General features: G+C 35.6%; 2 protein-coding genes across 3 annotated transcripts; one reads left to right on the top strand and one right to left on the bottom strand.

Moving 5' to 3' along the window:
- Positions 1–151: 151 nt before the first annotated feature.
- On the top strand, positions 152–23,577 carry uxs1 (UDP-glucuronate decarboxylase 1). 2 transcript variants are annotated; one of them, XM_067515333.1, is made up of 15 exons: positions 152–983; positions 2,822–2,849; positions 4,063–4,150; positions 6,247–6,290; positions 7,549–7,609; positions 8,782–8,962; positions 11,768–11,872; positions 12,545–12,604; positions 13,173–13,294; positions 15,146–15,265; positions 15,554–15,597; positions 18,082–18,142; positions 18,259–18,316; positions 19,993–20,096; positions 21,283–23,577. In XM_067515333.1, the coding sequence occupies exons 1-15, from the start codon at positions 893–895 to the stop codon at positions 21,412–21,414; spliced, it is 1,299 nt and encodes a 432-aa protein (XP_067371434.1). In that variant the 5' UTR covers positions 152–892; the 3' UTR covers positions 21,415–23,577. The 2 variants fall into 2 exon arrangements, with proteins under 2 accessions (XP_067371434.1, XP_067371435.1); XM_067515334.1 differs by having other exon boundaries at positions 153–983; positions 4,063–4,111.
- ecrg4a (ECRG4 augurin precursor a) lies at positions 22,684–26,417 on the bottom strand. The gene is made up of 4 exons (XM_067515337.1): positions 26,185–26,417; positions 24,508–24,555; positions 24,248–24,417; positions 22,684–23,042 (listed from the first exon to the last, which is right to left on the bottom strand). Exons 1-4 carry the CDS (start codon positions 26,252–26,254, stop codon positions 22,893–22,895), a joined length of 438 nt encoding a protein of 145 aa, XP_067371438.1. The 5' UTR covers positions 26,255–26,417; the 3' UTR covers positions 22,684–22,892.
- Positions 26,418–26,680: the final 263 nt, after the last annotated feature.

Genomic DNA, 26,680 nt, shown 5'->3' with positions numbered 1-26,680 from the left:
CTATCGCTCAGAGATTTGTTATGATATTATAATCTTATGGTAGCCCAAATAATAGCAATGCAAAATGAAAAGATGTTTTAAATAAAATGAAATAATGATCGTCTTGCTCAATGAACGGCTCATTCCTGGCAGAAGCAGTCAGGCTGCTAAATCGAACAATGACTAATCGCTCCCCTGCAACTCGGCCCGAGAGGAGCAAACTCCGACATGTGCCTATTTGCGCTGGGCTAAAATGAACGGCCGTTTGTTTTTCGCGGTGGTTATCTGAACAAAACTGCGAGCCAGGGTCCGTGGGTTCTGTTTTATTTTTATTTTTTAACGTAGCAATGAGCAGAAGAAAAACGCACTGTTGTTTTAGTAGCATGCTAGTAGGACATAGCTAATGTAGTGCTAAAAGCTAACCGTTAGGTTCCCTGTAACGTTAATACTTGTTGCTGATACGTTGCAGCAGTTTGTAAATGTAACTACGATATCCGTCTATCGCTAATACAACAGGCCATATGTTGCAGCTAATATAGCAGCTTGTTTAGTTGGGGAATAAATGGCGGCAATAAAGTAAGTTTATATGTAGTTGTGAATGTTGACGCTCCAGTGAAGCTTGCCACCTGATATTGTTGCTAACGTTACCTGTGCGGTGTGTACGCTGCTAGCCACGTAAACCGTCCCTGTTTGGTGTTGACGTAGCAGGAGCAGCTAGCTCGCCTGTCCTATGTAGCTAGTTACATTTTAGGATAAATTAAAAAATATATATAAAGTAACTTCGATCCTGCCAAGTAAGCCAATTCGCCATAAACCCAACTGAATTAAGGACACGAGCAATTGTGGCTCAAAATGCTATAGCTGGACTTGAACGTGTGGCTCCTTGGTTGTCTGGCGCTGCTGCATTGAGCGGATGATGAAGCGGGTCATCTGGATGATATCAGGATTAAACAGAAGAATGATGAAGCTGCTTCTCGCCCTTGCTTTGATCGCTTACATTGCCTGTAAGTAGACATGCCTTACATGTCAAACTCTCTTAATTTCTGTGTATTTTCAGCCATGGCATCCAATGAGTAAACTGGTGTGAGTAGTTTAAAGTGATACAGGCGACTGTTCGGTGGTCGAACCACCTACGTGCCTCGCAAAACTTGTTGCAGCAGTAAGACTTTGTTTCAGGATGGGTCCTGGACTACATTTTCTAGTCTTGGAGAACCTCTTCCAATTCAACCAATACATTTTCAATAGAAAACCTATTTTAATTATGACAATACCGCAATTTGCCTTTCATACCCATCTACTAGAAGTTGAAGCTACAATATGCAACTGAATTTAGCGCTGTTAGACACACTATTAAATAATAGACTTTGCTCTACCCAGCCTTACATCTTCCTGCTCCACTATGCTCTTCTACCTGTCTGCTATGCTCAACTATCATCCATTTAGCTCTTCTGGTATTACTAATTATAATACAATGAATTTGAATAAATATGACACTGCTAAACTTGCCCATCAAGCAGAACTAGTTGAAGTTCTTGAAGTGGTTTTTAGGTGAAGCCTTGCTCAAAAGCTTTTACAAGCAAGGTTAAACTTTATATATTTAGTCAATACATTGCTTAGTTGAACAACATATATTTGATTTCCACTTTTTAATGTTTTAAATTAACTAAATAGTTCAAACAAACAGCCTGACCAATAGCCTCAATATTTGATTTTTTGCAACCCTGTTAATACTGATTAACCACAGCCAAAGTAATTTTCCTTGTAATACATTCACTGGGGTCACTTGCCAATGTTTTTAATGTACATTTTGATTGGTAGACATGGTAGTGCAGGTTGCTTTCATTTAATGTATTTTGCACGTTATAATTTTATATATATATATATATATATATATATGTATGTGTGTGTGTGTGTGTGTGTGTGTATATATATATATGTGAATATGTATGTATATATGTATGTATATATATATTATGTATGTATGTATGTGTATATATATATACATACACACACACACACACACACACAGCCACGTGTGTGTGTGTATATATATACAGATTTTGTAGTTTTACCATACTGATTTAAAGTCATTAAATGTTTTTATTAAATGAATATGACATCAGTGTGGCATCAGTGGAAAGCATTTGCTAAGAAGCTAATCCCATTCGTAAAGGATTTTATTCTCATATTGGGGGAGTTATTTTATCTTTGTGTGCTTTGTGAAGTTGAACCAAGGGCTGTAGTCTGTAGTCAATAACACCTACCTATACTATATACAGTTTTTAGCCTGATACTGTTCTTGTCTGCACTAAAAGACATGCTTTTACTTTACAACACGTATCCATTTTAGGCAGACTCCATATAAATAAAAGTCCTCTATAGACTTTAAGTCTATAAGTTAAAGGTTGTGTGTGTTTTTTTTTTTGCTTTTACCAGTCTTTTTTCCATTTAAATATTTTTAATATGATAACATAAAGATTACTCGACACAGAAACACAAACTTTCTATTGATAAGGTCACTATTTCAGGTTATTGTTAGTCGCTAATTATTCATTGTCATTGCTGTGGGGACACTAGTCAAAGGCGAGAATGGGAGCAATAGGAAATTCAAAATGCTTTTACCGTTGTCAACAAAGCAAAACTGACACAGAATCTAAAAGTGAAGTGAGTTCATTTTCAAATTGTGTTTTAAATTTTTCACACACAATAATTTTTACCTCTTTCATTAGTGGCTCATGTGATTCACTTTTAATCTGTGTGAATAGATGTATTGACAATGCTCTCTATACATTTACTTTCAAATAATTATGCTGTATGACAGTTTTTTCTCTCTCTCTTCCAGCTGTCTGGGGAACGTATACGAACATGAGGTACGGTAATTTAATTTTACCATAAAAGTAAAGCTTTTAAATAAAACATTTGCAGTGTTAACTAAACTCATGGTTTGGATGACTATACAATAAACCAAGGTATTCTGCAAAGAAATCATGTGACCATCGTCACCATCAGGCTAATGCAATATTATCCTTAACCTTGGTATAATTATATAATAGGATTTGATTTATATCTGATTTCTGTAGTAGACTACTCAAAGTCTATTTGAAATGGCTAACATAAGTTCTAAATGCCTTAAGCTTTGAAAAATAACAATTGCATCTGCAAGTTCATAGTGACCATTATAAGGGTGGATATTATTTAGATATAAAATTCTGACCAGAGGATGTACCGTTTGACCAAAAAGGTTTGAGACAAATGCTTCATTCTGTAAATAAACAGGATTTTACTGTTATGGATATTCATACAGTACCTTGGCTTTATAAAGTATTAAAATGCTTTCACTTCACATCTCCGGCACATTGTAATGCTGTGCTAAGTCGAGCAAGCAAACGGGGAAAGTTGAGTGTGAGAACAGCTAAGATGTCAAGCAAGTGACTGAGCATAAGCAAGCATGAGTAAAGCTGAGCCCCAGAGGTTTTTGAAGCATGTTTATATGAGTAACAGCAAAGAGGCATATTTATTAAGCAAAGAATACAATTTAATTTTCTAAAAATAAATTATGTGACATTAATGAAAATATATTTTGTGTGCGTGGACTTAATTAGTTAGTGTTGTTAGTGTCATTCCGGCATCATAATAAAGTGTGTTTTTCTTATTTCTCTCGTGGTTTTGTTGTTGTGCAGGATGGCATTCATATACACACACTAAGAAATAAACGGCTCATAATTTGGCATTTATAAATTCTGTCTGGCAGTGCTAAACCTAACCTGCAGCCCAACACATTCAGAATTTCAAAGTAGTCTACTTTTTACCTTTTTACATTTTTAGACCCTCACTATTATCTTACATATATTTTTTATTTTTTATAGCTTTATAGAATGATCTGGTTCATCTGAACAAGTTAAAAACATTTGTTTGTTTTCATAATTTGTACAAAGAAAATTAACAATTTGAAAATACACAGATATTGTGATTAAAAATAATTTAATTAATATATGCCCATGTTAATAATTGTTTTGGATTTCTGATTATGTCTGCCTCAAGTCACCCCCTCTCCCCTTGTCTTTGTATTTGTCTCATTTGTAGATCAATACAAGAAAATGGAGAAATGAAGATTGAGCAGAGAATCGATGAAGTGAGTTTGACAGACAGCTTTATTTACAGTGTTAATTTGGTGAGTTTTACAGGCTTGATGATGAAATGTTATGAGATAGTATTTTGCTTTTTTTATTAAAGTATTATTATGCATTTACTAGAACAAACCATTGTTCAAGTCCTCTGTTACAAGTCAGTTAATTCTTTGGTGTTATGTTATTTAGAATGAAAAGGAGGAGTTCAATTAGTGCACAGCAAAATCTAGGTGCTTTTCATGGCAATGTGCTACATAAACATTATACAGATAATGGTACATTAACCTTCAAAATTATAACTGCCTCAATTATTTCAAATGTTTGCATTTCAAATTTTGTAGGTGCTCACTGATTAATTTACATCTGGTTGATCATAGAGTTTAGAAAGCTTATTAAATCTATCACTTCTCTGGCAGTCTTACTGGCAATGTTCAACAATAACAATGACTGTAACTATGCCAATAAAATTATCTTGTTAAAATATCAGTGTGAACACAATAACTTCTGTTACATTACAGCATTATGCCCACCAAAATCTAAATTTTTCCCTTTAGAATTTTTCCCTTTACAAAGTGTATTTGGAGTTGAAAACTGCCCAAATCAGGTTAGCAGTGAATCAGATGTAGAAAACCATACAATGGCATTTGTATGTCTTGAAAAGATTAAAACCATTTAATTCAGTTTTCCAACAAAGGTCTGAGAATGTACTAAAAAGTCTGAAAGTTGTTGTGTCTCTGAAGGTGCACGAAGTAGGAAGACTTACACTGATCAGCCACAACATTAATACCACCTTGTGGTTTTAATATAACAATAAGATGTTTTTTGATATAGTAATATTAAAATTCCTTTGTACTTGTGTGAAACGGATGTTTTGCATTTTGTTTGGTATTAATAATATTAGTCTTAAACTTTGCTTTAAAAACCTGTGCTGAGCATGTTGCTCCTATACAGTCCCACACAAGTTCAAGATCAACACCTCTCATCAATTCTATTACATATTCAGTATAAATGCTGGCATTGTGTGCTGGACTTATTCGTTAGGTTTAGTGAGTGTTGTATATTTTAATGTAATTTATGTAAGAGCATGTAACAAAAGGAGATTTTAGAAAAAACATAAAATTGGTCATCTAAATAGCCCAAGAGATACAGGTGCTGAAAGGTAACATTAGTACTCTGAAAAATGTTTTTTAAATTGTCAACAGGAAAGTCGATATGTGGGTCTATTCATTTTGAAAGACAAAAAAGTTAACCCCAAAAATCATTTTCTTCAACAATCTGTGTTTTCCTCTACCTCTCCACATAATTACTACCAACCTCAGCAAATGTTTGTCGATCTATTTAAACAAAATGTTTGACTAAGTCTTCATTCATCTTCTTAATCCTTGAAGCATTCCACACATTTGGCCTTAATTTGGGGGAAGAAATAGAAATTACAACGAGCCAGATTAGGAGAGTAGGATGGGTCAAAAAAAGGTTGATCCCAGTAGCACCAATGAAAATGCTGCTCTTGGTGTCTCAATGTGCGGAAATATTCTTGTGGTAAAGTAACCAGTTGCCCAACTTGGGGAACCCTCTTTTTAAATTTCTTTCTCTGGGATAATCGTTTGTTCTCAAATAAAATTGTTTTAAACTAGGCAACTTCTGGATATTTCTCTTGAGTTGGTAATTCGTCACCAAGATGGCCACATCTTCTAGAAGTTATTATGGCTAATAAACAGTGATAAAAATGGTATGTCTACTAGATTGATCTCACCAGAACAAGTCAGTTGAACATACCCACCAGGTTCACTTCTAACTACTACTACAACTAGAGAATAAAGTTCCTGAGTGAAAGAATTACTGTTGATCTATTAAAATGACTTTCCCTAGGCAAAGTCTACTACAGTAGCAGCATGTAAAAGAAATTATACTACCTTTAACATACAGCTGACTTAAAAAATGTTTCCATATTTATTTTATTTTACAAATTGTATTATGTAGCACAGTTTGTCATTCTTACTTGGTTGATTCTATAAAATATAAAATGTGTAAAATAGTTTGACAGTACATGGTATTATCTGAAAGCCTTCAAGTCCTTCAGTCAAGGACCAATTAAGTGTTGACCTGTGCTTTTGTCTCTTTTAATTCTTATTTCACTTAGGCTATGGCTCCTCTCAGAGAAAAGGTTCATGAACTGGAACAAAGGTGTGTATCTCTCTATACATGCATGTGTACAAACACACACACACACATGCTTGAAATGAGTAAGAGGAATTTCTTTGTCAATTTATCTGCATACCTGTAGACACTGAGAGTTAGAATCTCTTCTCACTCCCAATAGTAACTTTTTCATTATAGTACCAGGTCGTTTCTCAAAGAAACACCATGCATTTAATTTGATTTAAGTACTAATATTATGTACAGTGGGCTATCAAAAATCTGTGATATTTTGATGTAGCCGTAATTGGTGCTTTGAAAAAAAGATACAATTTAAGGACATCTCACAAAGGAGGTAGCATAGCCAAAGGCACAAATAAACATACATTTGACCTAAAAACTGTGAAGAATCTAAATCATAACTTCTTGTGTTTCTTTGACCCTAATCTTTCTGATTATTTCTAGATTTAAGTTAGAATACCACAGAATGACAATGTGGTCTCAGGTGTATGTTTTTAACAGTTAAATTTTTATTCATTTGGTGTAAGACTGTGGCATCTAAATAGTACATTCCCTCACAGTTACCAGATTTCTGAAAAGAGATAGAACAAAACCTATTGTCATACAAATAATTTGTTTTGGGGCTTTCAGCATAGATGGTAGCTTCTGATGGTTCAGTTATATTTGATGTTATTGATTTGTGTCACCTTCAATACTTTTAATAATAAAGAGACACTAATACAAAGGCCCTGATGAGATGTCTATGCCTGTGTGCCCCAGTGCCCCTGTGTGTAGTCAATTACAGGACACTTATATGAACCATATTTGGGCAGTTTTCTGGGCACATATGAGTTAAATTCCATGTTTTGTTTTTTTGTCGCTGCTGCTGATGTACATTTTGTGCTTTTAGAGGATATTTATTACATGTTTGATGTCTTAACTCAAGGTTATTTTAGAATTGGCCAGCCTTTATGTCAGCATTTCTGTCAGATATGACACTGATGCACTCACCTAAGTAATTACTGTCTTCTTGTTAATTTGCAACATCAAAATCAATATTTTTTTTAAAAATTCAAATGAGTAATCTGCCATTTACACAATAGAGTAGCTCTTTGGGCAAGTCAGTTTGATTATGGTGCACTATTATGAGAGCAAACGTTATGAGGGCATTCAAAAATATGTAGTGATAGCCCTTTTTTTATTATTCAGGATGTTTTAAAGTTAGATCCTTCATAGGATTTGCTTTGGTCTTATTGCATTTTCCTTTCAGATGTTCATAACTAATAAGTGTGTCTTCTTTTTTCAGTCTTTCTCAGAAATACCCACCTGTGAAATTCCTGTCAGAAAAGGATCGGAAAAGAATTTTGGTATGCAATAAGCATCAAATTGCACATAACCATTACTTTTATACTGGGGTTATAAAGACTTAATTCAACCTATTTAATTTCACTTTGTCATGTGCTACTGTACAAGCAAGCCCAAGTAGACCCCACTTCACTGAAACACAGATCTTACTTCTAATTTAACTTATCTAAGTCAACAACAACCTAAAACAATAAAAATTATACAAATATGAACAACAATATAATAATAATAAATGAGACCACTTCAGTCTCTGAAGTTACTGAACTGAAGGAGAAGCCTTTTATTCAGCATGAATCAGCTGGGGACAAAGGGTACTGTAAGAACAACTTATAAATAAATAAATAAATACAGACAGATAAACGGGTTTTCCACGTTATCCACTTTAACATTATTTTTGTATGCTTATTTAATGGCATTCAATTGCTTGCAGGAGTTTATTGCAGTTAGTTGCTGCTGCACATTTTGTTTTCTGTTAAATAATTTGACAACAGCGGGACGTTTAAAAAAACAGAAGGGGAGTGTTGTTCTGTCACACAGCATAATAATAATAATAATAATAATTCATTTTATTTATAAAGCACTTTACATTTGTTAACAAATCTCAAATTGCTACACAAATAGATTAAAACCAAGAATAAAACATATGTTTTATATGTTTCTATGCTTTACATAAAATAACACAGCATTATAAAGAAAAAGGAATGATCACTTTAAAATGTTTTTCTGAGCATCTACCTAACTTAACTATGGTGTTGAATGGGTCCAGATAAACCAGACTGCAGCTAAATTATACATACTTAATTGGACATGCTGTGTCAAAACAAGTATCTGATCCACCTAGTGCAGCTGTGTCAGAACTACAATATTATGATAGCACACTGGGAGTAGGCAGTTGGGTTCAGACTAAACCACAGAGACATTTTAAACTAAGGTTTCTGAATTAAGTGATCATGTGAATTTGACTCTGTTCTAAACCTTAAACTGCAGCTAACAGTAAAATAAAGTTAAAAATCAAAAGTTTGGGATCTGCTCTCTTAGTTTGTGAAATTAGCAACTGAACACAAAATAAGTTTTTGTTTTTATTATGTTTCATTGCTCTTTTGAAAACTAGAAATAACTTGAAGCTGAAAAGTGTATTTAATTGTTGTTATAATATATATGGATTCTTTACTAGATTACTGGAGGGGCTGGTTTTGTGGGTTCCCATCTAACCGATAAGCTGATGATGGATGGGCATGAAGTGACTGTGGTCGACAACTTCTTCACAGGAAGAAAAAGGAATGTAGAGCACTGGATTGGTCATGAAAATTTTGAGCTCATCAATCATGATGTGGTGGAGCCTCTCTACATTGAAGGTGAGTAAGAGAGTAAATGGGAAGTATTGAGAAACTTTATGCTTACTGTTGAAGATCAAAGTAACACCAGCTTGGTCAGATCTCATTAAAAAGATCAAAGATCAAAGATCCATTTTGACTTACCCCTTCAGGGGGCTTCAAACCTACTACCTTCTGCATCCCAACCGTATGCTCTACCACTGAGCCACCAGGCCCCCTCACTAAATGAGTGAATTTCTTATAAAACAAAACTAGCTTTTAGTTAGACTTTGAGAAATAAAGCTCTCCCAATATTGTACACAATCAATGGTAGCATCTTGCTGTCTATAAGTGCGTGCTGTATAAAGATTTTAGTCTTTATTTGTAAGACCCAGGGGCTGCAGTCATTCCCACAAAGACTTTTTTAAACAGGTGTTTAAAATCAAGTATTTAGCAGTGAATATCATAATAATAAAAATAAAAATAATAGCATATATAAATTTAGCAGGTTTGCCATGCATTTTGGCCATGCTTGGCAAATATTGGATTTGTAATTACTTATCATAATTATTATCCAACATGTAAATAATTCAATTTACACAACCCTACATGGCAGACACATGTGCAGAGTCTCAGTAACTCTAGAATAAACATTATTTGTACTACATTTGGATCATTGACTCTTTATTATAAAATTAATTTGCTGAAATTGATTGACAAATGTAAACATTCTAGTGCTTTTTAAGCTCTGCCATTTACTTGTATTTATTTACACCCCAGTCTTGCCTGGCTCAATATAGTGGCCACGGTGATGAATACTCTGCCTTTCCCAAACGATTATTCTTATTCATATCAATAATTTAAACTTAAGCCTAAGTTCTTACCATGTTTCTTAACTTTTGTTTCTTTTAACATGATGTTAAAAGAGAAACTTATGGAATATAGACCAGTAATCTGATCTTTTAGTTGCAAACACCACTAAGATTGTATTTGAAGGGTTAAGTATCTCAGGTGACACATGTGATGTAAAATCCTGCACTAATAACAACCAATTTGCCGTAGCTCCACTACCTACAGCGGCATGGGTGATCAGTAAAGCTGCCAGATGTTCTGATGGATTTCTTGTTAATAATCTGGATATGTCCTACGGGTTGTTATAGCCTTGTTGCTATGGCTTTTTAGAGCCTTTTACGTCAGATGGCAGATGTTTATAAGGTTATGTAAACAGATGCTGTATGAATCCTCAGGTGTGAATACAGGTTAATCTTAGAAAAGCAACTTTACATTCATCTCTTTATCTTCACTACACAACAGCCTGTTCTTTCACTATGGTTAGATTACAGTATGCTTAAAGTTGCACAAGGGCACCTAAGACCTGAAGCAGCAATGGAATTGAAGCATTTTTTGATAGGTTTGTAGTGGGAATACAAAGCTAAAGGAATTTATGTATTTATTTTTTTTGAAAGCATTGTTTTCAGCTCACTGGAGTGCAGGTGCAGGTAAGGTAGATTAAAAGAACAAACTGAAGATTAATGCCTCAATAAAATGAAAATCCATTGCATTAAATAAATTGTATGTTTGTGTGAATATAGCACAGAATGTCAGTTAACTGCCTTGAACTATGTCACAGGCTATCTGGATATCACGCATCTCAGTTCAGTTTATGATCAGATGACATTGAACCACTTCATTATAATAATACAAAGCATCAAGAGTGCTAGTGATGCAGAGATTTAACATTATAGGTTGATACAGCCCAAACATAATCTTGAATGCAAGCTGTATATCAATTTGCACAGACTAGGAGCATTAAATTATAATATGCATGAGGTTATACAGGCTTTAAAAAGTTTAAAAACTGCGATTTTAGCAAACGCAATAACGTAAAAAATGGCTTCTATCCCTGTGATAAAATTTCTCTTTGCAAAATTTTAATTTCAATCAGTGTTTTATATTAGTTAAAACTGGAAGGTGTTTTTTATTTGTGGTCGTCACAGTTTTGTTATTTGAAGAAGAATTAAGTTGCAAAGGAAATAAAATGTTAGGCCATGTCAGTAAGTCCAGTGGCTGTTCTCCTTTTTGCCTTTGGTAGATAAAAGTAAAGAAAATCTCTAAAATATAAAATCTTATTTAGTACCTGTAACACTAAATACTCAGTGATATTCTGCTACCCTTTGCATTATGGTCTGACGTGAATTGAAAATGAATGGAGAAATCCCGAAGATGAAAAAGCTATGATGTTGAAAATGGTTTGAATAGGAGATCAAGAGGTAAAGTCATTATCTCGTGGTGACAGTCACCTAAAAGATGAAAGAAATGGAATAGTTTTGAAAATGGGATTATGGTTATGAGTGTCAGAGATGGTTGAGGGGGGAAAAAACTTTAAGAAGACACACAGGACAATTAGACCTTACTGTTTTGGGTAAGGACATACTTCACATGCCTGACCCAACATTAAGTTATCTAATTATGATTGATTTTATGTGACAGAGTTCAACCTGATCTTCAGATTAACTCAATAACCAGGAAGGAGTGTGTCATATTATAAATATTATATTATATATTTTTGCATGTACCAGAGAAAATGTCTTAAATTTCTGAGAAATGGATATAATTGTCTTACCTCAGTGGGGGACATTGGATGTGACACATTTTTGTCTGACTCATACATTCCTTCTTTTTTTTTTTTTTCCCTTAATTCTACATGTTGTTCCACTTGCACTGCATTATGTGCTATACCTCCATATCCGCTTTTCAGTATTTTACATGAATTATTATGTAGAAAACTTAGAATAATTATGCTGGAGAAAACAAATAAGGTGGCCGGGTTTCTCTTGCTCTTCACAGTGGATCAGATTTATCACCTGGCATCTCCAGCTTCTCCTCCCAACTACATGTATAACCCCATCAAAACCCTGAAGACCAACACAATTGGTACTCTTAACATGCTTGGTGAGTAAGTGCATGCTCCTGACACTGTTCATAAAAGTGTGGGTTAAAAAAGGCTTTATATCAGAGTTACTCATAACATTTTTCTCCCACATTAAAATTAAACTTTGTGGGTTTTCAGTCTATTCAATTTTAGGAAGCAAACCTGTTTAATCAATCATGGTACTGATAAAGAGGTTTGTCAAGTAAAAACAAGCATCGATCTTCACAATCATTTACTTTGAGCTGCAAAATAAGTTTTAAAAAACATATTTATTCAGTCAGAGACCTAAGATCAGTTGTTTTCTTTCATAATTAGATTTTACAATTCATTACTGAAGTGTCACTTCTGATGTAAAAAAATATGTTACGCTTAAAGCATGTTTTGTATACGAGATTTCGACTACATAGACAAAGCAGAAGATATATGAAAAAGGCTGGTTGGCCATTCCCCTCCACTCTTGACATTTCTTGTCATCCCTTTCTCTCTTTTTTGTGAATGACTATTTAAAAAAAAATAAAGTCTGTAGGACTGTATTTGTATGACTGATTTAGATAAAGATCAAAGCAGTGTTTGAATATTGACATAAAACTTAATTCTATTGATGTTAAAGTAAAGGGGAGGGGTTGGAGTCTGTCACTATAGTGACAGTCCCTATACTTTTTAAATGGACACTTTTTTGTTTTTTTTGCAAGGGCTGGCCAAACGTGTGGGTGCCAGACTTCTACTGGCATCTACTTCTGAAGTTTATGGAGGTAAGAGAGATGGCTCCCACTCGTGTATACAAATACTTAAAATATCTAGATTTAAATGGTTCTTGTTCTGCATTCAAGGTACTCTATGATAAACTATTTATTTTACAGATGTCTTTAGACAGGATTCTCAATGAAAGTGTAGGTGTGACAGAAACATGTATCGCTAACCTTTCCACAGAGAGTGTTCAGTACAATAATCTATTTCTCAATGCGCATCCTAGTCTGACAACACAAACTAATATATTTGTGGCAAGCAATCATTAAGACATTTCGAAATGACAGAAAACAAGCTTGAAAAGCTATTTTATGTGGTTGGGCAAAGTGTGTCAGACTAGTGAGCCATTAGTTTAATCGCCTCATCCAGTTTAATGGAGGTTAAAGCCACTCAATGCAAATTTGTGATAAAGGGCTATGCAGATAAAGCTTGATTTCATTAAGTGTATTGTATTTGGTTATGTTTGTCAATCAAGATAATAAGCATGTTTTACAAATGATTTTGGCCTGTTAAACTGAAAACTCTATAGGTGTAAAATATGTCTGAAATGTTCCCAAAATGTTTTTTGTCCAGATCCAGAAGTGCATCCTCAAAATGAGGATTATTGGGGACATGTGAATCCAATTGGCCCTCGAGCATGTTATGATGAGGGGAAACGTGTAGCAGAGACCATGTGTTACGCCTACATGAAACAGGTATCCTCACTGAAATTCAGTGTGCATGTGAAATAAATGAATGTTGAAAAAGTATGTTTGCTCTATTAAGATAATGAAATGGGATGTTATACTTGTTAGTTTGTTACTAAAAATTGTTCAGAGAAGATAGTTTATTTGTGAAGTCATGTCAGTGAATTTTGTGTTGAAATATTTAGTAGGCTCTTGATATTTTTATGCTCTTTCTTAGACATTCATTTTTTTTATATTCTTGTCTGTTGATTGATGCCGGCCTTTGACAATCAGATAGGATTAACTTCTTTTGCCTTTGCTTCAGGCAGGTGATATTTATTTATCACCCTCATCTCCTACTCTTTCTCAGCTGCTCATTATTTTTTTCACACTTGCAAGGAGAATTCTTGGAAATTGCCTGCTTTCAATATCCAAATGTCAGTCATTTCTGTAGATGGACAAGAATATCATACATTGCATCTACTGCCCAGTCATGTAATCGAAAATTATTAACATTTATGAGGTGATGAGTGCATATTTTGCAGTGAATAGAAAAGCATGCTATCCCTGGCAGTAGGTAAACATTATAAAGATGACAAACTCTACATCAGTAGATTACTGATTACCCATGACATTTAAACTTTTTACCAGCAGACGCAGATACTGAACATGTACATGTCAAGCATAAAGAGCACATTTCCAAGCACTGTTTAAAGTGACTAATATTTCTTTTGTAATTATGTAAGATGTGAGGATGAGCATTGTTATTGTTTTATCTTTACCGATATCAATTGTGCTCATTGTTACTAGGGACATTTTAATACAAATACTGGATTTTATTGTCAAGCAACTCTCTCTCATTAGAAGCAGAACAGTTTCTTACTAGTATTTGTACTCACATGTAAGTACTTGTACTTGGTCTGGAAAAAGTGATATTGGGACATTGGAACCGATGCCGGTGAAATACGTATTTTTTATGATAGTGTGTGCTACCTTGACTAGGACTCTAAATGTTATTTTGTACATCAAAGCTTTTAACCAAGATTGACCATCGAGCCTGGGGACATCGACAGGGTGTCTGCATTAGGTTACCAAATTAGACACATGGTTACTTCAATTAGATACAACTGTTATAGTACATACATTGTCATTTTCCTGTGTTTTACACAGGTCAAGTCACACTTCCAACCATTGAACATGAACACATCCTTTCTCTTCTCCCAAGGTGGTAAATTATGAAAACTAGTGTAACACGATTCTATTACTCATACACACAGATATTTTTACTCTAATTAAACAATATGCTCTGGTGTCAGAGAGACTCACACAAGTGTTAGTGTGGGATCGCTACAGTAGAATATTGTAATATAAATTCACAGCACAGCATACTGAGCTGAATTTCTGTTTTTTCTGCACCATGTTTTAAGGATTCCCTGCTTTTCTGTTGGGTATTTGAAGTTTGTCTTTCGACTTGTTATCAAAACTCTGAAAAATGTTGCCATGGTACTGTAGATCATAGTAGGCCATTAAAGGAGTGCCACCTTACCTTTGCTCATCAAATATGAACAAATAAACCTTTTAACCAAACAAAGCAAAAGTTACTCAGGTAACCCACTGTAAGGACTGTAGCAGGCTGAGCACATATAAGATGACCTCTTATACAATCTTGTGTACTTTCAGTATTAAATGGTCAAATTGGCTGTTTGCCAAGGTATGCGATTAATATTAATTTGCAGAGATGTTTGCTTCAAAACATTAATATAGTTGATATTTTTTCAGGAACAAAATCATTGCAAAACTCTTCGGAGTTAACAAAGCATTGAAACCAGGAGTAATAATGTTTAAATGACTAAGTCACCGGTCTTTTCTGTTTGTTCATAGGAAGGAGTAGAAGTGAGAGTAGCAAGAATCTTTAACACGTTTGGTTCCCGAATGCACATGAACGATGGACGTGTTGTCAGCAACTTCATCCTGCAAGCTCTTCAGGGAGAACCTCTCACTGTATGCACTTTTTCAGCTTTTTACATATTCTGTTTTTTCACCTTGTTCGTTAGTGCTATGTTAGACTCTTTGTTGTCCGGTCTGTCCTTTCTGGATGCGAATGAGTTAAGTTATTTAGCACTGCTAAATGTTAATATGCTATTCATATTTATATTTGCATAGATGTAAAAATGATCAGTTTTTTGCAAATTCTAGTAGTAAAAACAAAACCCTGTGCTCATTTATGTACAAACGTGTCTCTGATGTCCAACGTGAAAAAATGATCTTCAGATTCCATTGTTTTTTTAGGTGTATGGTCCTGGTTCCCAAACAAGAGCCTTTCAGTATGTAAGGTAAGATTTCATAATTAAACATCTTTTGGCCCTTAAATGTTGTTTGATATTCCTCTTCTTTTATGTGCATCTAAATATTGTGCATAGAAATAAGATTTTAGTTTGTTCAATCTGATCGCAAAGATTATAACAAATCATTTATGATATAATTAATAATATACAGTTATAATAGTGCCAAAATATCACTGTTGATATTACCATGCCATTGTACTGTATATTATTATTATTATTCTAAATGATCTAGTGTTAGTGTATTTATTTTTTTTATCAATGTAATTAGTGGACCAACCAGTGAGATGCTGTTTTTAGCATTTCGGAAGTATGTGTGGAGGTAGATTGTTGCTTGGATTTGCACCACGGTGAAGCAGTATCACAATAATCTGGGCTATGAGGATGATTATTAAATAACAAATATATATTTTTTCTACCTGCAAAGTGGAAATTTCGATTATCGATCCCTACTGTATTACCTGCTGTTCTTTGTAACTTTCTATAAACTATCCTTTAAGTAAAACTCCTATAAAACCTCAAATGATTAGCGTGAACTCATATGATTCCCTACGTGCACATATACATAATCTCAAACTAAAATTTCTCTCTCCACACAGTTGTATGTACTTTAAATGAATTTACTGAAGTTCAGAGACATTCTGTTACACTTGTTTTAATGACTTTCACATAACTTGTATATTTTAGTTTTCATATTTAATATTCATTCATATACATTAAGAAGTTAAGATTATTTACTTTTGACTGAACGATACAGTAACTTGAATAGCAAAGTGAAAACAAATCTTTGCTGATGAGGTGTCTACAAATATAAAATGCATTATTGCAGTATTGGTTTTGTATATGTTATTTTTAGCCAGTGGTTAAAAAAAATTATTGATAATGGGATTTTTCAAGAAGCTTTTATTGTCATTACACAATACGGGATTGAAATTAAATTCTCTTCACAAACGGCATGTAAAAATAGACAAAGGAGAGCACTGCTTCTTTCACTGAAGTCAATGTAATGTTCATGTTACTTAATAAAGCCATTGTGCCTCTCTTTTTATGCAGTACAGAATTGATTAAATTAAAAAGAAGCTTCTTTAAAGAGAAGTCGATTAAAAAAAATTACCTTTTTTTTTTTATCTGAATGACGTAAAAAAAAAATTTCTATGCATGTGAAATAATTTTAATGGTTTAAAGTTATCATTGAAAGACAAACGATTCAGCTTGTTTGCAGTACTAGATGGCCTGTCAGTAGCTTTACAATTGATTGCTTTGTGGTGGTTAGGTAATTTTTATGGTGCAGTACTGCTCGTGGTCGCTGGGACAAATAAACAGCAAGGGTGAGAGGTGGCATTGTTTCAAATAGTATGGGTAATGGGCTCTGTTGTCTTTTGTTTTCTGTCTTATGTAATGAAGCAGAGGCTTCATTACAGATGCTTCATGAATATGATGAGTTATTTATTCTTGTCTTTGCACACTTTGCCTTTATTGCTGTACAGTGCATCTAGAAAGTATTTACAGCACTTAACTTTTTCCACATTTTGTTATGTTACAGCCAAAATGGGTCAAATTCATTATTTTCCTCAAAATTCTACAAACAATACCTCGTAATGACAATGTGAAAGAAGTTTTTTGAAAGTGTATTAAAATGTAATACATTGTGTGCAGAGGTGGTAGAAGTACACAAACTCTCAAGAGTTTTTGTAAAAGTATTGGCTTAAAGTACTACTTCAAATACTTTACTCTACTTAAAGTACTAAGCAAATTACATACATTTTACAGAGTACAAACATAAAAGTGCTCTACTAAGAAAACAAAGTATTTAAAAAAGGCCGATTACAGTACTATAATTATGGCAAAACATGTACAATAATTAATAAAATATAAGGGTCAAAGATTAGTGCTGGTAAATTGGAGGGGATTTTAATATAATAATGCATATAATATATTTTTAAAAAACATACAGTACTTTGATATTAAAATCACAAGCTGGTATTGATGTTGCTGATCGGTGTATTATGTTGGCAATCTATGCAAACTGTAAGTGCAAGCTCACAGGCTGCCAGCATGGCTGTACAACTGTAGTATTGTTTAAAAATAAATTTTGGTTTGGTATACAATGATTTTTGGTGTCAGCTAAGCCCAGGTTGACTGGATATAGCTGAATGACACAATGAAAAGCCGTACAAACTCCTGTAAAGACAGTGAAAGGAGACTTGAAGGTTTATAAATGACCGTGAAGCATAAGGAAAGAAGAAAGGATGAAAGGATTGTGCTGAAACTGTTAAGTCTCAAGTAGCCTTGGAAATTGTTTTCCACAAAGAGGCTGTGTTAATAGAAAAGTAACACTGAAACAATTGTGTGACTGTCAGCTGAGAAATTAAGGATAAAATATGCAAAATGTTCTCATAAAAATATTATAAGGATGATGTTTGTGCAGAAAACCTCTTTTAATGTCTCTGCCTTTGTGTCTGATATGTTTTCCAGTGATCTGGTGAATGGCCTTGTGTTGCTGATGAACAGTAACATTAGCAGTCCAGTCAATCTGGTGGGTGCTTCATTTTTGACTGTGACAAGTTAGTTAAAATAGCAAAAGCAGACAACTTACCAGTGATTCAGTTTCAGTGACAGTTGTTGATTCTGATTTTTTAATTCTTCTTGCAGGGGAACCCAGAGGAACATACCATATTGGAGTTTGCTCAGCTGATCAAGAGCCTTGTTGGTAAGTTTTCATTTTGTATGCCTGGCTTAACTGTCTTAACTGTCATGTAAATGGGAAAGCTGGTTTCTGCAATCGGGTCAGGGCATTAGGGAAACCTGATTTCCCCCTGGTAGAGAATTGAGCATGTGCATAACAAAAGACAGAAATGCTAAATGAAAGGGGACTAGAGGGCAATAGATTTAAAACAGTCTTCCTCAATTCCAACAGAAAATGTAACTAACACAGTGCCTTGTTAAATAAATAATTTCTCCAGTTTTTAAAATTCAGACAGTTCCTGTGTGGATCAGCTGTGTGTGTCTCTCCTATTTTACTTTCTGCCCCCCTGTGCTGTTACTCTGCTGTGACACGAACACAGACAAAAAAAATTAGAAAGCTGCGTTTTCTGTCACTACAGTTACAATCTCTGCACCAGGATTCCAAAAAAGTCTGAGGTGGAGGAGAAATCTGGTTAATCTTCTGCTGCATGTATATGTGGATTTCAGTAGCCTGGTTATCAGATTATCTGAGAAAGCTGATTTATCTGACTACCCCAGTTACTTGAGTGCATGTACAGTGCGTCCACAAAGTATTACAAAGTATCACATTCTGATATGTTACAGCCTTGTTCCAAAATGGATTAAATTCATTATTTTCCTCAAAATTCTACAAACAGTTCCCCATAATGACATTGTGAAAGAAGTTTGTTTGAAATCTTTGCAAATTTATTAAAAATAAAAAAACACAATTATTGCCTTTGCCATGACACTCGAAATTGAGCTCTGCTGGATCCTGTTTCCACTTTTCATCCTTAAAAAGTTTCTACAACTTGATTGGAGTCCAGCTGTGGGAAATTCAGTTGGTTGGACGTGATTTGGAAAAGCATACACCTGTATATATTAGGTCCCGCAGACAGTGCATGTAAGAGCACAAACTAAGCCATGAAGTCCAAGAAATTGTCTGTAGACCTCAGAGTCAGGATTGTATCGAGCCACGGGTCTGGGGAAGGGTACAGGAACATTTCTGCAGCATTGACGGCCCAAATGAGCACAGGGGTATATGGAGGACGTCCTCCTTGAGCGGGCTGCCTTGCCAAACTGAGCGATCGAGAGAGAAGGGCCTTAGTCAGGGAGGTGACTAAGAACCCAATGGTCACTCTGAAAGAGCTCCAGCATTTCTCTGTGTAGAGAGGAGAACATTCCAGAAGAACAACCATCTATGCTCCACCAATCAGGCCTGTATGGTAGAGTGGCCAGATGGAAACAAAATTCTCTGGTCTGATGTAACAAAGTTAAAGCTAAAGGGGCTTTAACAAAGCCCCTTTAGCAGCAATTTGGAAAGGTTTCAAAAACGATTTCACACAAATTTCTTTCACGTTGTCTTTTTGGGTATTTTTTGTAGAACTGTGAGGGGAAAATTTTTAATTTAATTAATTTTGAAATAAGGCTGTAACATAACAAAAAGGTAAAAAAATGTAAGTGCTGTGAATCCTTAGTGGATGCACTGTAAACCAACACAGAATCATCAGTGTGGTTCAATTCATTTCTGTTTGATAGAACTTTTTTCATATGTGATCATTAATCATCAGCAATATTTATAGTAGGAGTAACAAAAACACAATATATTCTTTTCTCTTCACTGTTATGACTGTCCATGAACACATGCCCAAAACACACACTTACTCACACTCTCACACACAGTGAGCCGGAGTCAGATCCAGTTCTTTCCAGAGGCCCAGGACGACCCACAGAGGAGGAGACCTGACATCCGAAAAGCCAAGATGATGCTTGGCTGGGAGCCAGTGGTATGTGAGATGCAGTATAATCATTCAGATTATTCTCAAATATTCTCATGCACACAGAGTGTCGTGAATTGCATTGCATAACAAGTTGCTCCAACTTTTTTCCGGTGCTTTAAAAGAGCCAGTGTAGACAAACAGAACATTAGTTCCTCTGTGCTGGACCCAACCAGTGCTAATGACTGCTGTTGGAAGTGCAATTAAAGATGACGATTCTTTTCTTGTGAGCTTATTCTATTTTTATACACACAGTTGATGTCAAAACAAATTGTTCTACTACATCCTACTTATATTGGTACAACCCCAATGCAAGTTGGGAAAATGTGAAAACAGAATGCAATGCTTTGAAAATCTCAACAACCCATATTTTATTTACAGTAGAACATAAACAACAAATCAGATGTTGAAACTGATAAGTTTTACTATTTCATGGAAAATATAAATTTTAAATTTGATGGAGTGGGCAGTAGGCAATTTGATGGGAGTGATGGAACATCTTTCCTCTAGTAAAACTCCAGAAACTGGTCTCCTCACTTCCCAGACATTTACAGACAGCTGTTAAAAGAAGGGAATGCTACACAATGGTGAACATCACCTTGTTCCAACTTTTTTGAGATGTGTTGCTGCCAGCAAATTCAAAATGAGGTAATATTTTCCATGAAATGGAAAAATGTCTCAGTTTCAGCATTTCATGTCATTCATGTTCTATTGTGAATAAAGTATGGGTTGATGAGATTTGTAAATCATTGCATTCTGTTTTTATTTACATTTTACACATCTTCACCTTTTTTGGAATTGGAGTCGTATATTATGTGACTTAATTCCCTTCAAAAAGAAGTTAAACTCATTCCACTAAGTCAAATGACTTTTACTGTTTGTATTTGAACTAATTATGTAAATAATTATACAAATCAGAGCCCACACCTATGCTTTTCTGTGATGATACTGATATAGTTTTTTGGGAGCAAAAGAAAAGAGAAAAAAACCTCAGCTCTCAAGGTTTTGCAATTTTTTGAAAAACATTTAATTTAATTGGAATGAACTGAGATGAAGAACAATTTACAGTTAAAAAGAACTTGTTAATGCTCTCTAACATCTGATTTTCTATATATGCAAGACCTAACAGCAAGGATGGTAAGTTTCTAAATTTATTTATTAGAAATGTATCTTAATGTCGGACATTTTGCGTCAGGTGCCATTGGAGGAAGGTTTAAACAAAACTATCCAGTACTTCAGTAAAGAACTTGAGCACCAGGCCAACAACCAGTACATCCCCAAACCTAAAGCCGCCCGGATGAAGAAGGGGAGACCCAGACACAACTGAAGTCAGCGTTTCCCCAGCACAGACTCCCCCAGAACACAGAAGGATGTTAAGACTCCTCAGAGGACCTTTAAGAGAAAAATTTCTCTTGTACGACTCTTTAAAAAAAAAAGATCACGTTGCCTTGTGTTGGAGCCACAGTGGCCCTGTTGCTAAGGGCTTCTTTCGGAACATGGTATGACTCATGGACAAGCCTGAAGAGGCAGGACATCTGAAACCCAGCCTATCTTCTCTTGTGGATTTGTGCTTTTGCTATTTAAATCAATAACGTGAGAATCAGTGCTTTGTGTTTATTTAAGGAGTTTCATGGTATTTTGTCGTAAGAAATGAGCTAACTGACTTTGTTTTCCCACTGGATGTTTTGTTCACTTATCAGTGGAATGCAAGCACCGTGTTGGCTGTTCATGCGACACTGCAGGACTGGACTAAACGTTCTAGTCTGGCATCGCTATTGTGTTCATCAGGACATCATTATGTTCTTATTTGTGAAATGTTAGGTTATTATTTCAGGTAAAGATGCTATTTTAATAAAATATTTTCAATGTTTGTCTATGATATAATTAGGGGAAAAATATTTTCTGTGTGTTTGAGTGTGTAAGTGTGCAAAAAAGTTCTACAGTTGTGTAGTAAAAAGCAAAAGAGCAGGGGCACCATATTTAATTTACTGTCATCTAGTGATAGAAATGATTTATGTGTTCTACACAAATCAGCTGCCTCAAACCGTCACTGGTAGATCAAACTACAGTGTTGCGTTACATTCTTGTAAGAAAGTAGTAAAAGGAGTTAAGAGTAGGTTATGATGGTAGGTAGGGCTGGGCCATTGTTCCAATTCATTTGGATTTGTGCTTTGCATGAAGTAACAGTTGTTACTTCATCAAATTTGCAACAAATTTGTGCAACTTGCAATTTAAATTTGCACAAAAAAATTACTTTTGTCCACAAAGATGTGTCTATATAAAGTGTTGCTGTCACTTCACACCCATAAAATGGACTCGCTCTGTCCCGTCCCTCTCAGTACACTACGCTAGCTAAATGTCTGCAAGACATCAGACTGATCTCTCTGCAAAACAGTATAATCAGTAAGTGTAAAAACCTTTCTTATCTGATTTTGCTGACCATGACTTAAAGTGGAAGACTATGGTTTATTGAGTGAAAGCAGACCATATACCATGGGAATTTAAACTGTGTTTGTGAATGTGCAGAATAACAACATGTTTGTAGGTGGTTCAGGTCTTTTATTGTTGCTCTTTAACTGAAATACACAGTAAGGCCTAATGAATAGGATGTTTTAATCCTGTTTTCAATACAATGGAAATTGTGAATCTGGATAAAGGTATCAGAGCCGTGTAGTACCTTGATGTTGACAAAAGTGGGTCCGGTGTAAAACGTGAGGCTGTCACATGGTCTGATTCAGACAAAGGAACAAATCCTTTTACCATTGACATTTGCAGTGGCCTATTAGTTTGCGTGTGTTATTGGAGTTAATAGTAGTCGTAGTTGACATTAGCTCCGTGCCTGTGAGAACTAGGCTCACGCGGGCCGATGGGGGCGTTTTCATCATAGTGGTGCTGACGGCCTTGGTCACTAGCGCGTGCATGGTCCATCCAGTATGAAAGGTCAGTCTCCAGCCTCTGGTGAGGAAAAACACCACAGATGTGACTCATTAAGAAACTACCACAGCATGTCTCAAGATAACAGGCTGACAAGGTGCCCACTGATGCTGTCAGCAACGACAGAAGTGGCAAATGAAAGGCCAGGGCTTTGACAGCTTTGGCCTTTTAAGCCAGCATGGGCCTCATGCACGAGTCTGTTTGAGAAATAGTGCAATAATGGCTGAAACAAAAATGCTGTCAGCTGTCAAAATGATGGCAGCCTGAGTTCTTCTCTGCACTCTGCTCCTTTTTTGCCCTCTTCTCTTATCTGTCCTTCGCACTGTCCCTAGTGATTCTAAATGACACTCGCTGACCTGGAAGACAAAACTGGCTCTGTATGTGTGTGAGTGGAATTACATGTATTATTATGTATTCAGTTCTACATTTGTATTTATTGATTCAGCATTTTGAGAATACATGTGCCTTTTCAGACAAGACCACAGTTTACTCCACTTTGTCACTCCGCATGTTTGTTCTTCACATATCAGAAATATATAAATATCCTGATAACTAACTTCTATGTGGCTGTGTTTCTTGTTTTTGCCTGAGTTGAAGGTCCCCTGCCAAATCTCAATAAAATTACATATTATCAACTAAATGGGAAACAATGAAAGTTTATCACTTTCAGGTAATATTACTCAAGATTTAACTAAAAGCAGATGTGTCTGTGGGTTGATTGAACTGAATGGGCAGCAACCTGAGAACCTAAATCTTTAAACTTGTCAGATTCTGGTTTATTAAATAATCAAACCTCATTTAACACCGCTGATAAATCTTGCTTTAACCTTTGCCTCTGCTGCAGTGATTTAGACATGTACTCCCCGTAGACTGTTGCATCACTGACAAATGTACAAGTCAGTAAAACACTTTGGACAACAGTGATGCTGAGTGTTGCCAAGGTGCAACTGGCTTGAAATCTTCAGATGGAAAAGGAAATTACTCACTGTTCAGTCTGGCTTTAACGTTATTCATTAGCTCTGTCGGGTTCACATCTGTGCACAGACCTACATGACTTTGCTTTTTTTTTTTTACAACTCTGCAGCAACCAATTCAAACCAGTGAGACTAACATAAATCAGAAAAAACAGGCATCTTTCCCATAACAACTGTTATCTCTCCAATCTCTCCACATTTTGCCCCAGTCAGTATCGGTTTACTATTCTGAATTCAAACGAAAGAACTCACCTGCTCATCAAATCCCATATACATAAACTGCGCAATCCACTGCTGCACATCCGGTCTGCTTCGATCCCAAATGTTCCTCTTGGTCCTGCTGAGCTTTGCCAGGAACTCTTGTGCCTTGGAAGGACGGATAGCAACAGAGGACTTCGAGGGGCCGGTACCAACTCCTATCACTAGATGGAGCAAAAGCATGAAAGGGTATTTCTAAAACTCTTTCTACCGGAATATATAAATACTACTGAGTATGCTTGTGTGAGTGTTACCGTCTCTTTTTCTTAAGATCTTGTGTAAGCTGCTGTCACTGGACACATCTGTTAAGGAGTCAACAGAGAGCTAATGAGCTTCAGAGTGAACATGAATCATGACGGGTAAGTAAGAATCTTAAACAGTTGATAAATGGTAAAAGTTGACTGTGTTTACTTTTAAATGTTTGTTGCAAGTTAGAGTGAAGCAGAATACACCTAGAATTATTTTAACCAGGTGAAGACAAATGTAAATTGTTTGATTTGTTCTCAGTTATAATGATGAATGCACATCAATGTGGACAATGTGACAATGTGGAGTATAAATGTTTTTAAAGCGAGGTCAACTCACATCTAAGGAAAAACTAGAGGCCTACTTGCATGTTAATAGATTTGCTGCAGTGGCTTCCGTTCTGCTGCTTATCTCCAGACTGTCTGGTAAATGTTCATGTGGACAAAGTCGGCAATAATGAATTGCCTTGCCACTGCACACAGCTAGCTCAGTAACAGGATTTAATGCGACTAGTAGTTGCCTAAATTGACCACATTCAGTCCAGTGTGCTGTGTTACCCTAAGCACAAAACACTACACTCATGGTGCAGTTAGAATTGGAAGGATATGTTTGGGAATAATGGCTTGCATGTGTTTTTCCACAGTTTGTGAACTGCAAAACTACAAGGAACAGCAATTCCCTACAGAATGTTTCTCATTATTGTAGCAGTCTGTCCACAGCTGTTACTGTATCGGTCTTTTGGGGTGTTTATTGATTTTTTTCTCCATTAGAAATTAATGAATCTCTATAATAGTACAATAATCAGCTCACTCGTACATTGTGAGAGATTTCGATGCATGTGGAATATACACTTTATTATAAAGTGCACTTAAAAAAACATTGGTGTTAATGGTTATGAAAATGTGCATTGAAAAGCTTTTACTAAGCCAGTCAAATGTCAAATCAGCAGACCAATGAATGAATTCCCGTTAAATTTCTGGTCATTGTCATTCTGTCATACTGGACTGTCAGCTCATTAGCATCCCATTTAAAGACTGTAGCTTAAAGCAAACTGTACCTTGAGTAGGTACAACTTCACAGTACAACTGATGAAGTTACAAAAAGCACAAGTGCTCATATTATTTTCCTCTCTTTTTTTTTTCTTTTCTTTTTTTTTAGCTAAGGACCATCTCCCTGTTATGCATGTTATCATTGCACATCATCTAATCCTCACCCTACTTCCAGTATTATCTCTTCGGTTTCTTTAGTCTTATTTAGTTTTTAAACATACAGACATTTTAAACATTTATATTAGCACCTGTAGAGGTAATACACAGTTTCTTCTTACTGCATATTAAAGCCACTTTAGGTGTGTGTGAGTGTGTGTGTGAGTGTGTGCTTGCGTGCAGGTGGATGGACATTTTAACAAAGTGAAGATGATTCTCATGTTCTTGCACCCCGTCAAAGGGCTTTGTGATGGTTAAGATTAGGTTTTAAGGTTAGTGTCAGGGTAGGGTGTTGGAGAACGCATTATCATTTTCTGATTCTACTCACTCTTAGATGCATCTGTTCATCTTTTTACTGCTAGAAATCTTATAAATGCTACAACTGCAAAAATCTATAAATACATGCAAGTGGCGAAGGACAGACTTTGTGCACAAAAAAGCAACGCAAAGCAAACTTAGAATAAAAGAGTTTGAACTTACCTTTAAGAGCCAACACAGTCAGTAATACAACCAGCACTATTAACCTCAAATAGAGCTGCTGGGATGCCATCCTGCAGACACTTAGAGTCTTCTGAGAACTTCACTGAGCTGCTTAAAGACTGTGCAAAAGCTGCTGCAGAAACAGAGGAAAGAGTGGGTGGCCGGTGGAAACTGGCCTCTGGCAGTGGAATGCGGTCAGCCTCCCCGCAGTACTGCAACAAGGAGTTTTTCCACTCTCAAATGAATTTTCATGTGCCTCCCAGATGCGGCTTCTAGGGATTCTAAAACGTTTTTTGACAATTGTTCTGAAGAAGGAAAAAAAATAAGTAATTGTTCCTGGCACTACGCTAAAATACTTGGGGAGAAATCTGGGCACTGGCAAGAGCCACTGCAGTTACATGTCAACAGTCAAGTCAGTGACCAGCCGTGAAATACCAAAGGATCTTTATGGTTTTATTTCAAACATTAATCATTCAGCCTGCTGGCTGTCAGAAAG

This window comes from Channa argus, chromosome 9 (genome assembly GCF_033026475.1).
Source record: "Channa argus isolate prfri chromosome 9, Channa argus male v1.0, whole genome shotgun sequence".
NCBI lineage: Eukaryota > Metazoa > Chordata > Actinopteri > Anabantiformes > Channidae > Channa > Channa argus.
Note: the sequence above shows the minus strand (reverse complement) of the source record. Positions and strands in the feature narration are given on the sequence as shown.

Coding starts and splice junctions, on each gene's coding strand:
- uxs1 (XM_067515333.1), top strand. CDS start 893: ATGATGAAGCGGGTCATCTGGATGATATCAGGATTAAACAGAAGAATG. Junction 2,850..4,062: donor GGAACGTATACGAACATGAG/GTACGGTAATTT, acceptor TCTCATTTGTAG/ATCAATACAAGAAAATGGAG. Junction 11,873..12,544: donor TGGTACTCTTAACATGCTTG/GTGAGTAAGTGC, acceptor TTTTTTTGCAAG/GGCTGGCCAAACGTGTGGGT.
- ecrg4a (XM_067515337.1), bottom strand. CDS start 26,254: ATGGCATCCCAGCAGCTCTATTTGAGGTTAATAGTGCTGGTTGTATTA. Junction 24,556..26,184: donor GACTGTGTTGGCTCTTAAAG/GTAAGTTCAAAC, acceptor ACTCCTTAACAG/ATGTGTCCAGTGACAGCAGC. Junction 23,043..24,247: donor ATATGGGATTTGATGAGCAG/GTGAGTTCTTTC, acceptor TTTCCTCACCAG/AGGCTGGAGACTGACCTTTC.